Source organism: Protomyctophum bolini (genome assembly GCF_963924005.1).
Source record: "Protomyctophum bolini genome assembly, chromosome: 9".
NCBI classification, from domain to species: Eukaryota; Metazoa; Chordata; class Actinopteri; order Myctophiformes; family Myctophidae; genus Protomyctophum; species Protomyctophum bolini.
The window spans coordinates 16268476-16282514 of NC_137870.1; the positions used below are offsets into that span (position 1 = coordinate 16268476).

General features: G+C 42.5%; 1 protein-coding gene across 4 annotated transcripts in view; it reads left to right on the plus strand.

Annotated features, from left to right (window-relative positions):
- The window catches only part of gria4a (glutamate receptor, ionotropic, AMPA 4a), a 152625-nt gene that overhangs the window by 90110 nt on the left and 48476 nt on the right, over window positions 1–14039 (plus strand). For all 4 annotated transcript variants that reach the window (XM_080772323.1, XM_080772324.1, XM_080772325.1 and 1 more), the window contains exons 10-11: window positions 1834–1944; window positions 10018–10224. In XM_080772323.1, the coding sequence (XP_080628449.1) occupies window positions 1834–1944; window positions 10018–10224 (318 nt within the window). The remainder of the gene's footprint in view (window positions 1–1833; window positions 1945–10017; window positions 10225–14039) is intronic.

Below are 14039 nucleotides of genomic sequence, written 5' to 3' on the forward strand. Positions count from 1 at the left end.
CAAATTTGTGCCTGATTTGCTGGCACCAGATTACATACATGACCATATTTCTTACGTCATCATTGAGAGCTAGTCATACATATACTATAATATATAATCTGTAAAATAAAATAGCAAATTGTGCCTGATTTGCTGGGACCAGAGTACATGGTGTGTGTGTGTGTATATGTATGACGAGCTCTCAATGATGACGTAAGAAATATGGTCATGTATGTAATCTGGTCCCAGCAAATCAGGCACAAATTTGCTGTTTTAATTGCATACGCATAAAAAGTGGCGGGTTGGCTGGGACGGTTTTTGGCGCAAAGTAACCACAGTATACCGCTAATCAACTTACAAATTACATGTATAGTATATGTATAACTAGCTCTCAATGATGACGTAAGAAATATGTGGATTAAAGGACCCAATGCCAGAGTGTAATTGGTTTTCGATGGTGACGTAATGACGATATGTTTTAGTGTTGGGAGGATTAAAGGTAATGCTCCTGTGTATACATGTATGTAATCTGGCACCACTGCCGTATCAGGCACAATTTGCTGGGACGGTGCATACGCATAAAAAGTGGCGGGTTGGCTGGGACGGACAAATTACATATACATAGTGTATGTATATGTAATTGGTTGACAGTTTGTAGTGGTCGAAAGTACTTGCACGCTCTGCTTGCGCACTAGTTGGCCATTTATGGCCTACTAGTGTGCAACAAGCAAGTATGCACTCGACAGAGTGCAGTTCTAGTTTTTAATAGAATTAGGTGAGAAATGCAGCTTGCGCCTGCATGGAAACTACACAGATATCTATCTGATTGTTCATGTTTTTATATCACTGTTAAATATAATATCTCCTACAATTGAAACGTGGTAGCCTACTGCAGTGATTTTCTCCTGTGTTCAACGCTATTATATATGCGTTTGTGTGTGGACACAGATATCTTTGTCATATGGCAGGGATATTTTTTTAAACGGAGGACGAAAATATCCGTTTTGCAAAAGCTCCATATACTGTAGATAAAGCCCAGGCCTAAGTTTGCATTAAGTTACAATTCAGAGCATCATTCAACAATGTGTTAATCAAAATCTGATTCGATTTGATTAATCATTAAAATAAATATGTTCATGGAATGCACTAATTGAGCGCTTTCGAGATGTTCAAGTAGGCCCTGATCTAGTTGAATGGAATATGTTTCAAAGCTTTATTAGTGTAGTACCGTAGTACGTAAATGCAGGGGCTTTCTGGAGTGAGGTTACGGTATAGCAGTACACCGTAATGATGCTTCCATTTGATAGGGATGTATCGTCGCTTGTTAATGAAAGACAAGCCTAGCCTGCGTCTCCGTTTTGAGTGTTCCTTGGACAGCAGTGTACTGTATGTTTAATGAAAGATTCAGCTGCCAGATCAGAGCATCTCTCAACGCAATCGATACAGTTCCAAAGGGAAATCTGCTCGACTGAAGTAGCTCTGTTGTTGTGATGCTTATTTTGATTTGTTTCCTCGTTCTGTCTGTCTGTCTGTCTGTCTTTATATTTATTTATAGTACAGTTTGTTGATTACTTTTGACACCGTAATGATCTTTTTCTTTTCTTTCTTTGTGACGGATTAAAAGGGTCTTAGAAGTCCTTAAATTGCCAATTAATTGTCATCTGAGGAAATACAATGTGGGTATATCCCCTGGGGCTCCGCTGCTCTGTATAATGCCAACTTTTTCTCTCCCTATCTAACTCTTTTTCTCTTTCTCTTCCTTTTCCACCCCCCCCCCCCCTCCCTCTCTCTCTCTCTCTCTCTCTCTCTCTCTCTCTCTCTCTCTCTCTCTCTCTCTCTCTCTCTCTCTATCAGTTTGGCTATTGGAATGACAATGACAAGTTGGTGCTGGTCCAGAGTGAGACCGCTCTGTCCAATGACAGCACGTCGATGGAGAACAGAACGGTCGTCGTGACGACAATCATGGTAATTGCTCCTCCTTTCCTCCTACGTATGTGACTGGGCCTGGCAAAAAGGCCCTCATTTCAACCAGAGTAATTATTCTGTTTTTTACCGATTCTTTACATGGAGATGTTACCATTTTTAAATTATTAGCTCAGAAAATGCCCTTTGAAAATTCAGAACATTTTAACACCTAGAGCTGACCAGAAGTGGGTGTGACAATGAGAGGGACAATAGGTACTTAACTCCACCCATGATGACTCACTAATCATCCAAACCACCCCCACATGTTTTAGCTGTCAAGGGAAGAATGACATTATTTTCATTTTCTTTTCATATAATTAGTTTTCTTGGTCCAAATCTTCATTAAAAAATGTACAAACTCTGAGTTGAGCTTATAGGACTAGATAGTACAATCCGAATCAGAACTTGGCATCGAGTGGGGTAAGGGTAAAAGCTTCAACAGGTGGGCACCCTCCTTCATACGTGTTTCGTTGATAGGCCCATGACACCTCCAAAGGGCTCAACGGCGACACCTTGCGTCCTAGGTGTGCCCCCCTCAGCTTTTACCCCTCCATGTTCATTTTGCAGCCCAGTTGGGGTCCTTTCTCTTGATCCATAGCCAGCTGCTGCTTCGTTCGGCAGCCTCTGACAGCGACTTGACGGCTTTGCGGAACGCCTGTCCTTGCACTTCCATCTCCATTAAGAAGCTTGGTTGTGGACGTGGCAAAAAATCCTCTACACCCGACCTCAACCGGAAGCTCCTTCTCTCAGGAGATAATGTTCAATGCGAGGTCCCAGCCTCACTTTCTTCAAGCACTTCATCCGCCCTTGATGAATTCTTAGGTCTCTGATGGATGTTAACCTTGGACCAGCCACAGCTTCATACTTGGCACTCCTGTCAGTTACCGGGTTGTCAGCCAATGAGTCATCTTCCGCCCCCGCTCTCGCAGACTCTTTAGACTTATATATAAAATAATATATACATAAAGCTAATAACATTATAACAAATAACATAATTTAAAAAAAATCTCAGCCTCTGTAGCAGATAGGAACAACATTCCAAAGATCCGAGACAAAGACATTCCAAAGACCAATCGAAAAACAGTATGCAAATCTCGGAGCCTGTACCTCTCCGTCCCCAAAACACAGGTAAAGTTAACGGAAAAAACAAGCCTACTTTGACTTATAAATGTACTCATTTAATGTCCCCAAATCAACTATCTGTTGGAATGAAAACCTTCTTCAACATTCGAACTGTGTTAATATGAACGAAAATCACACACAAAAAAAATCTAGTTTATTTTGCCATTTCCTGCCTTTTAATTCTAGGCGAGATGAGGACCATTCTGCCAGGCCCAGTCACCTATATGTTGGGTGCTCCCTTCACAGATTATACAAGTAATTCAGTTGGAGTGTACACCTCATTGACTGCCATGGTCAGAGATCTCCGTCTTTTCAAATGCAACCGCTGAGTGCCATGGACGGAGATCTCAATGTTTTAATGATTTATATTGATTAAGGTTGGTTGCGGTCCTAAGCTAACTGCTTAGCTCTGGAATCCTAACGCGATGTAAACAGGCGATGACCCAGGAATCCAAGATGGCTGCGGCCGTTGACTCACTGTTTGTTTACTTTCGGTGACCATTTTCTGAAATCCCAAAAAATAGGACACATGCGTGCATGCATGTTTCGTGCGTGACGGGGACAAGACATGGGGGTCGCGGTTCTGTTTGAATGGAAAATTCAGGTGTGAAATTAATCTATAACAAGCGCGCACTGGTGTGGAGAAGGTTTTTGTGCGTTTGGGTTCCAAGGTGACACCAAAGTATGCCATTGCTGTCTAACATCAATGGTTCTCAAACTGTTTCATGGCAAGGACCCCTAAATGAATGTGTATTTTGTCGTGGACCCCCATCTGAAAAGATTGTGCCAAGGAAAGGACCCCCCATACAAGAATTGGGATGTGAACATTTAAAAAAATAATAGCTGACCACCATTACTCTAAGAGTGTACACTGAATCCGTAAACTCTCAGAGTTACAACCACATAAGGGTCCATTTGGTTCCTAACTATCCATTATTTATCTGGGGACCCCAAGGAACCCCCTCAAGCATTGATTGATCTATTGATTGATTGGTTTATTAGACAAAAACATAAAACAGCAACAGAGTACAGTAGAACACTTGGTCTGAAAAATAACATAATTCAATATCATCACAAAACATAAACACATGCACTATATGTACACCCCTGGGGGTCCCCACACCCCACTTTGAGAACCAATGGTCTATGCTGTGGTGCTTCACTGGTTAACTATGCAGTCTGGTCTGCATGTTCTGTAGCCAGAGGAGAAAGTGATTCAGGTCTTATCAGCCGCAACCATTTGCTGCTACAAAGAAAGCTGCTCTCCTCCAGTAGTCCATCTTACTGCTCTCACTTTCCTACTAGCACTTTACAGTACCCACCCCCCCCCCCCTCTCTCTCTCTCTCTCTTTTATCCATCCTGACAAGTTTCTATCATCCCCCCTTCTCTTCTATGATCTCTATACCACACTGTTTTCATCTTTCTCCTCTTCCTCCACCTCTCCACTCCATCTTTACTCACTGCCCTTTTTCCCTTCCTTAGTTCTGCCTCTTCCTACTTTCATCGCTTCCTCCCATTCTTCTCTCATTCCAATATGGTAGAAGAAGTACTAAGGTAAAGAGTACTGTATACACAACTTGAGTAAAAGACTAAAAGTACAAAATATTTGCATCAAAATATACTTACAGTACCAGATTAAACAACGCGTCAATTTGACATGGTAGATCTACTATTTTTGAACAGCCGAAGACTTAATTGGTCAATGTGTTCTCCAATGACTGAAGTGTAGTAAACAGTACAATATTTGCCTGTGAGACGCAGTGGGGTCTCTCTCTATGCTTGTCATGTCCTTGTAAAACTTATATCTACATACATGACACTTTCTTCCTGGCTTTAAATACCTACAACGTTCAATGCAACACACGCACACGCACACACGCACACGCACACACACACACGCGCACACACACACACACACACACACACACACACACACACACACACACACACACACATATACACACACAGCGACAAAGAAGTCTGGGGCATACTGATAACAAACCCTGAGGAGGCTTAAACGTGAACCAGGCCCGACGTTGGCAGAGCTCCCAGTGGTTTGTGTGTGTGTGTGTGTGTGTGTGTGTGTGTGTGTGTGTGTGTGTGTGTAGCGACGCGTCCCTTTGACCCTCATTATAAATATTACTAGAGCGGTGCCCGTTGGGCACTGGCCTACTTGGAACGATGCAAATTGAAAATGCATGCCCCACCCAGTTATTACTTGCGCAAGTAGAGCGTGCAAGTAATGTTGTTTGTCCGGTGCTCCGATGCGTACAGTATGTCCCGTGGCAGCGTATGATGTAATGATTAATTCGTGCTTGATATGGCATTGGTGTCAGATTACTTACATACATGTAATTGTATACATAGGGGCATTACCTTTAATCCACCCAACACTGAAACATATCTTTATTACGTCACCGTTGAGAGCCAGTTATACCCTGGCATTGGTACATATCTTCATTACGTCATACGCAGCCACGGCATACGCATAAAATGACCTTATTTGGTTAAGGCCGTTAACCACGACCTTAACCAGGTAGCGCGTGCAAGTTTAAAATAAATAATATTATACTATATACGTGATAACATATTTCGTTTCAACTAAAAAAAATAATTCATCTGATATCCATGTTTTATTTTTCTTTAAGAAACTACAAGGGATCCTGGATCCTGGACACTTTTAAATCGATGGGACTGTATTTCTTCTATAGATAGAAGCTTTTACCATACTTCAAAATACAATTTTTTTACCTCCAAAAACTAGGTACGTAGCACAGCTAAACCTATTAATTCAATATTGAAACCGTTATTTCACAGAGAGGCTGAGATTTGAAAGTTCGTAGGCACTCGACAGAGTGCAGTTCTAGTTGTGTCTGTGTCCCGTTTATGTCCATGGAGTACTTTGACAGGCATGCCCACATATGGAGTCTACTGTCTATGTAGATGTCGGAACATATTGTGATGTCAGTACAGGCCAGCTCCATATATGGAGGTCTAGAGCCTGGGCAGAGGCCTTCTGTGGCGGTTCACACACGCACGCATGCACGCACGCACACACGCACGTGTGTATGTCGTCTTTATTTGTTATATTTTAAAGAGGGAGGGACGCGCCTCCCCCTGGCCAGCCGGGGCGCCTGATGGAGGGGAAAGGAACTGGTTGGAATACGTGTTCCTTTCACGCGCTACGTCCAACCAGGGAAACTCCCCCCTGTCAGGTGTAAAGGATCAACTTGGACACTCAAGCATGAAGGAAGCATGAGTTAAGTCCGTTGCTCTCCCCAGGTTGGCGGAGGGTGTGTAGAGCCCAGGATCACAGTAGATGATTGACACAGGGGTGAAAAATGGGTTACAAAATCGTGGGATAAAAAATATATTAAATAAAAAAAAAGAGGGAGGGACGGTAAGTTAACAAGAGTCAGGGGTAAGTTGTGCGCTCTGCTCGCACACAAGTATGCACTTGTGTGCAAAGCGCAAGTTGGCTTGTTGGCTTTCATTTTTCCTTGCATTGACTTCGCATATAATCGTGGTCGCTGATCGGACCGACCTTAAAAAATCTACAATGCACACTCCCTTGGGAGATATGCGAAGGTTACACCCACCCACTCTTTTTAGAATGGAGGAAAATTAAACAAGGAAAGGCAAAAATCTGAGATTGCATACACTTCGAATTTACAAGCAGATGTGCAGTAGTATTTAGGCATACATGAGACCTACCTCATTTTGACACAAGGTATGAGCTAGGTGGTAACACTTTGGTAGGTGCTGGGTCCATATGTCTTCATATAATGGCAGTGGTGGTGTTGTGTGTCGATGTATTGCGCTTTTAATACTTTTGCAGTTGTTGTTTTCTGGGCTGTGTTTTGCTGTTCATTAACACAGTGATTCATGTATAGCGCCATGTGAAATGAGCGCCCTGAGGCTGGCTAATGTCTCTGATAATGAGATTTGAGGAGAAATGTGTTTTTGTATGCACAACAGGATGGGTGGTTCTATTTCTCTGGCTGAAGATGATGATGATGATGATGATGATGATACAGTGTTCTGGCTTGTTCCTTTGTATCGTATCGTTTCATGACTTGACAGATGTATATGTGGTGGCGGGTATCATTGCTGTTGCCTGCTAATTACAGAGAGAACGAGAGAGAGAGAGAGAGGCAGGGGGAGAGGGGAGTTGCACCACTCAGTGATTTTGTCATCAGTGTCCATGATGTCATTGACACTGGTATCACTTCCTGGACTACGTTGTCTCAGTAAGACAGCCCTCTCCCTCTCCACAAGATGGGGTGAGTGCACCAAGCATTATGGTAATTGTAGTCCAGGAAGGAAGTGAGACCAGTGTCCATGACATCATGGACACTTTAAAATACTAAAATATCTAAAAACACATATTACCCACATAAAACCCCCCAGGAAAGTGTTTCTTGTCTCCCAAACATAATTCAAATAAGATCTGGTTGCAAAAGGGGTGAAGTGTCCCTTTAATTTCCAAAAGAGAACAGATACAGCAACACAATCACGAAGTGGGGCAACCAAGAAAAAACTGAAAAAACTAAAAGGTAGGGATGGAGGCTGTGCTATATGCAGTTATGCACACAATGAAACTATTTGAGCAATCAAGGATATACAAGCTAGCTATCATAAATTGTGTCAGTGTTGCTTTATTGCTACACTTTAATGTGCAAACGTGATGCTTTTCTTTATTTATTTGTGTGACATTAAATGATATTGTATGTGGGTTTCAATTAGGCACATTCATGGCCACACCATTATTAGTTTTACTAAGGGGTGGAAAAAAGTACTTTTATAAATATTTAAAGATACACTATGTTGTAACATTCCTCTTCTGCCCCAGATTTGAACCCGTTTTCCTTCTACTTAGTGCTACTTTAAGTAAAATGCCACAATATAAAAATACTTACAAAATAAGTAAAAAGTAAAAATACAAAGTATTGGCATTAAAATAATTATATTTACAGGCATAGTGGCATGCACATCTAATACTGGTATATGAAAAGAGCATTCCACTTTAATTACACAATTAACAATCAAACTTAATTTTTATTTAACACATAAGCCCTATTGAAAAATGTAAACACAAAAATAGTCAATCTACAAGTTCCTGCTTTAGCTCTATTGACAATGGCATGCTGCTATGCCTATTGTTGTATTGCTAATGATTATCATGTAACCATTGTTTATAGCCTCTGCATGTAAAACACCCTTTTGATTAGACACTCATTGGCTGTGCAAATCAATTTCCCAGAAGGAGAAAGGGACTCCGATATACGCCATCATTGTTCCATTGTATTGGATGATGTGTTTGGTTATAGCTCGGGTGTGGTGGGCATTGTGTTAGCGGGTGTGATTAATTTGATGAGATTAGTGTTTTGATTAAAACGGCTTGGATAGTATTTTAATAGGCTGCATTATTTCAGCAGGATTACAGGGCGGGGAGCCCCGCAGGCACATTACCATAGCACACTGTTAACTGATGGATAGGCTGTCAGTCAAAGGTCCCCCCTTTGTGTGTGCGTGCGCGTGCACGTACGTGCGTGTGTGTTCAGATTCTGGTTGGATTTAGGGGAATTATGCCTGATTTAGAATTAGATGCGCTGCCGTGTTGTGCGCCGAAAATAGCCCCTCTACAAGCTGCACAATCACTCCAACCAGTAAGACGCGCAAACGCGGGAAGCGAACGCAGCTCGTACATATTTGGGGTTTTTTAAGATTTATTTTTAAGTTATTATTTTTTTAAGTTACGTTTTTAACTTAGCCATAACCATATAAGGAGTCCCCAAAGCAGCTATACGTCCAAATATGGAGTGTGTTGCATCAATCACAAACAAATCACTCAGCTCCATATATGGGCACAAAGGGGGGACACACAGACACACGCACGGACAGACATGATCTGCTAGGTCTCATAGTAAGTGCTCACTGCGTTCGCAATAAACCACACACACACACACACACACACACACACACACACACACTCGCACTGTGGCTGGGGTTGTGATTGTCCTTGACGATCTGCTCAGCTTTGGCTACACATCGCTTCTATTCCATGGAAGCTGACCTCCCACGATGCACTGGGGTGCCCGAACCACCTCTTGTAGCGATGGTAGAGGCTGGTGTGGTTCCCAAATAACTAAACAATTTACAAGACAAATGGCAATGTGAACACGTGTTCTCCATACGTCCATATGCATTTGCCTGCTCATGTGTCTTGTGTGCATTCAGGCAAGTCTCTTTTGATTTTGAGTTTAAAGTGTGCTGTCATTCAATAAATGCAATTCAACAATCCATCTCCACAGTACCACAAAACTCCAAATGTGCAGTTGCATGCATGCCCCATAAGGATATGCACAAATTGCCTTCTTATGGCACTTTATCAAAGACGGCGCAATTCTCTTTGTTTTTCCTTTGTTCATTCCTTTGCTGTCAGTGCTGGTGTTGTTGTGCTGAGTCAGGTGCAGCTCCCGAGGGGAGCGTGTCGTATGCACAAAGCAGCCCCAAACACAATGGCCTTTTTAGAAGGCTGTTAGAATTCTCCGCCTGCCATGTAAACGCTGTGCGTTGTGACTGATGGGATTTTCACTGAAAGGATTTAGACTTTTATGCTCTACTGGACGGGTTATTTTTAAAGTTTATTCCTCTCACACGTCACACACAAACATATTAGTTGTAGTTCACGTGTTGCATTGCAACGCATCTTGACCTTATGTAACAATTTTGAATTAACAAAGTTCTTACTTCCTGGCTTCATTCCAAATAGACATGTTTTTGAGGGGCGCTAGCCCCTCCTATGCACAGCTTTGTGTGTAAGTGTGTTTGTGCACCGAATGTGTTTGAGCACAGAATGTGATGATTTGATTGGCTGATGTATGATGATAAGAGCACCCCTCACTTCACACAAGTGTGATTTTTTAAAATTGTTATTGTTTTTGTAGGAGGGGCCCTACGTCATGTTGAAGAAGAACTGGGAGTTGTACGAAGGCAACGACCAGTTCGAGGGCTACTGCGTGGACCTGGCCGCCGAGATCGCCAAACACATCGGGATCAAATACAAGATCGCCATCGTACCGGATGGCAAGTACGGAGCCAGAGACCCCGAGACCAAGATATGGAACGGAATGGTGGGAGAGCTTGTGTACGGGGTAAGGAAGGAAGGACAGACGGACAGGTGGGGTGAGCAAAGGGAGGGATGGAGGCAGAGGAATTCCTGAAGTGAAGGATATGAAATGGTGGCAGTTGGGAGAGGGCCAGAAAGGGACTAATTGACAGAAGGAGAACTCTCTCTCCTTCTTTCCAAACAAACAGACTGACTGACTGACTGACTGACTGACTGCTGTATGCTGCTGTTAGCTGCTAGCTGTGAGACTGGATGAGTTTTCAGTGGTGGACAGTAACACAGTCTATTTACTAGAGTGGTGAATTCATTAGGTGGTTTCAGATACTTTACAAGGCTCTGTAAATGCACTGAGATGCACAATGCACTTGCAGGCGTGCACAACAACATTGTGACACAGCACTCCAGTACTTTGCTCCAGTACTTTGACTCCAATCAAAATCAAAAAAGCAACTTTCAGTTGTAGTTGGGTGATATTTGACCAGCAGGAGTGTCTACTTATAAGTGACTCAATCACTGGGGTTGGGTAGTCTGTGTGCTGCTGGTTTGCAAGTATGCATTTACTGTCTGCAACTTTGATGATTATATCGTAGTGGAAACCTTATATCCAAAAAGGTTATATTCTTTTTCAGGAAATAACCTTTGTGCCGTTGGATCCAGTGTAGTTATTATTTAGTTGCTTGTGTTAATACTTTTACCATGCAATAGAGCTAGATCTGTTATGTTTCGGCGGCTAAAATGGCAAAAATGCAAAAATAGCATTCATAAAATCACTACTGTGTGTGTGTGTGTGTGTGTGTGTGTGTGTGTGTGTGTGTGTGTGTGTGTGTGTGTGTGTGCAGAGTTGCAGACAGCCTCATTACAATCGTTTTGCAATTCCTTGGAGGCTAGGTTAATTAGCCTGGGGTCTCCTGTGTGGAACAGGGACAGTAAACAGTTCTGCTTCATCAGGTTTGGATCATTCCCTGCTGTCAACAAATCACTCCTCTACTGTCTGTCTGCCACCGTGGGAAAACCCCAACAAAATGAAGATATCCACTAAATGAGAACCTTGTTATGAGATCGTTACTATACACTACAGTAATATCACTACATAGCTTTAGAGATCAGAGATATTGAGTGAACTGCAGCGGAAAGCAACAACAAAATGAAGATATCCACTAAATGAGATATTACATGCCATACAGTAATGGTGGAATATAACAAAGTACTCAAGAACTAGCCTGGCGCAGCCAGACTTCATCCGCCCCTAAATGCATATTTATATGCTGCAGCACATTGATATATTAGTATCGCAACGCGAGGCTACTCAAGAACTGTACTTAAGTTCATCATCCTATTTAATATTGAAACTAAAGCAACTAAAACAGCAGAGCAGCACAAAGGGCAAACATAGAAGAAGCCTTAGGGAGCATTTTACAGTTTCCAACATGAAGTCCGTCAGGCATCTCTCACTGAGCTTTTTGAGAATTCCTCATTCAGTCGTCATAGAGCTGTTCCAGGTCTACCTAATAGAGCACCAAAGTCTGGCGTTAATATCGCTAGAGGGCGCTATTTCACGCATTTGTGTACTATTTTATTCATATTATAATCCCAATAGGGGGTATCTTAGATCGCTTCATATAAGAACTGTGTTTGAAAAATAAACAACTCATCCCAGCGGTTTCACTCATATGGATATGAAGAATCAACTGACTGGGAGAAAACGGTAATGTTACTGCTGCCGAATTAGTTACATTTTCACTAGAAACAGACTGTATCAAATATGAGTGACATACTGATACAGAGATACCTCCCCAACAATATTGCAGAGACAGTTTGTTTATTTTTGGACCACAATTCTTATATTAGACAATTTTAAGTTAATATTTTCCATAGAGAAAAACCCCGCGAACCAGGGGATGAGCGAGTGACGTTAAGACTTTGGCACTCTATTGCATCGGTCACATGACACTGTAGGTTTACACTCTATCAATGGTGCCTAACTTTACTTTTGAGTCAGGGGCCAGACTTTTAGGGTGAAGCAAAGATGCTTTATGATTTCCTCCCCACTATTGAAACTTTAGTGGTTTATTCAACTTGTACTGTTGCTGCTCATAGGAACAGTACAATTGACTTACATTTGGACCAGAACTAAGACTATATCCAGTAGATGGGAAAACTCTGTCACACACGCACGCATGGCTGGCCCCTTCGGTGCCACACCATAAAACATCCTCATCAAACAAAACCCAAAGATCAATAGACAGTGTTATGGCCTGGCTCTAAGGCCACAACAAATATCAGACCTGTCTGAACTGAGTGTTGCTGTTGGGGTGTCAGACTATTGGTTGTCGGACTATTGGCTGACTATTGGTTGTCAGACTATTGGCTGTCAGACTACTGTATGTAGTCTGTATTGTTCTGTACTGCCTCTCATCGGTGTAGCACCTGTGCATGTGCTACACCGTAGTCTGTACAGCACTGTGCTCTGTGCTGGTGTTACACTAACACTAAAAACTCAGCTTCCCACCATGCACCTGTGCACAGTGTGAAGCTCAACAGCGCCACTTTGTCACCTGTTGGTACCCTAAACAGACAGACAGACAAACTCCACCTTAGCGCACAGCCGCTATGCAGCTTCTTCTGTCCGCGGCTGTGCGCTAAGGTCTGCCCAGGGGGACAGGGAACCTAAACAGACAGACACACATAGGGACACACATTGCATAGACTTGCATGGTGAGACCAGTTCGAGACCTGCAGTAATATCAGTTCAAAAGGCTAAGAGAAAAACATAATTTGCCTTGCAGCAATCAGACGAAAAACACTACATTACCGAATTAGAAAAATAAGTGTTCTCAATTTGCAGAGCTTGACGCCAAGGCAAGTTTGCATGATCAGAAATATAGGCTATTATATATTGAAAGAGAGAGCATGAGATGCAAAAAAGAAAACACGAAAGTCAGCATATATCTCTCACTCACGCATGCACGCACACATATGCGCGCGCGCACACACACACACACACACACACACACACACACACACACACACACACACACACAAACACACGACTACTCAGGTTGATGTTCTGTACTGAATATGGACTTTGAACATATATGTTTTCCTGTGTTAATAATATTGAAACGGACCCATCAAATTTGATCACGAACACTATCACAATAAAGCTTTTTAACACTTATTTTAACCAACCTGAAAATCTACCAACAACAGTTTATTAGACAAATTACTTCAAACATGACATAAGAGATTATTATCTATTATCTGTATCTATGCATGCAGACATACCTCAGGGAGAGGATATAATGAAATAAATTAGATTTCCAGGGAAGGCACTTCCTGTCATTCATTTTGAATGACAGCAGTCATTACTTAAAGAGGTGAACACTAATGAGCTACCAGTCAGCAAGGTCTATCATGTAAAAATGTAATCCAGTGATGTATAGGAAGATGCCCAGATTGCCCAGATGGTACCTACCGATTCGGTAAATGTGGGGTCATGGCCGCTGGACTAATTCACATCCTTCACCAAGCGCTGGAGAAATTATGTTTTTGGCTGAACTGTATGTGAGTGAGTGTGAGTGTGCGTGTGCGTGTGCGTGTGCGTGCATGTTCGTGAGCTGGCCTGTGTGTTTGCGAGCAAGCGCTTCTGCATCCGTGACGAGTGAGTGAGACCTTGATGAATGATTTATATTCCATGTGCGTTCCCTCCACGTGTCCATGAAATACTCCTCTGTTGCTGCTCCGCCATCTTCACCTCCTCCCTCATTCACCTCCCCTCCTTCCGTCTCCGTCTCCCCCTCATGCCCGCTCTCGCCAGCTTTCTTGCTCTTCTCTCCTTTC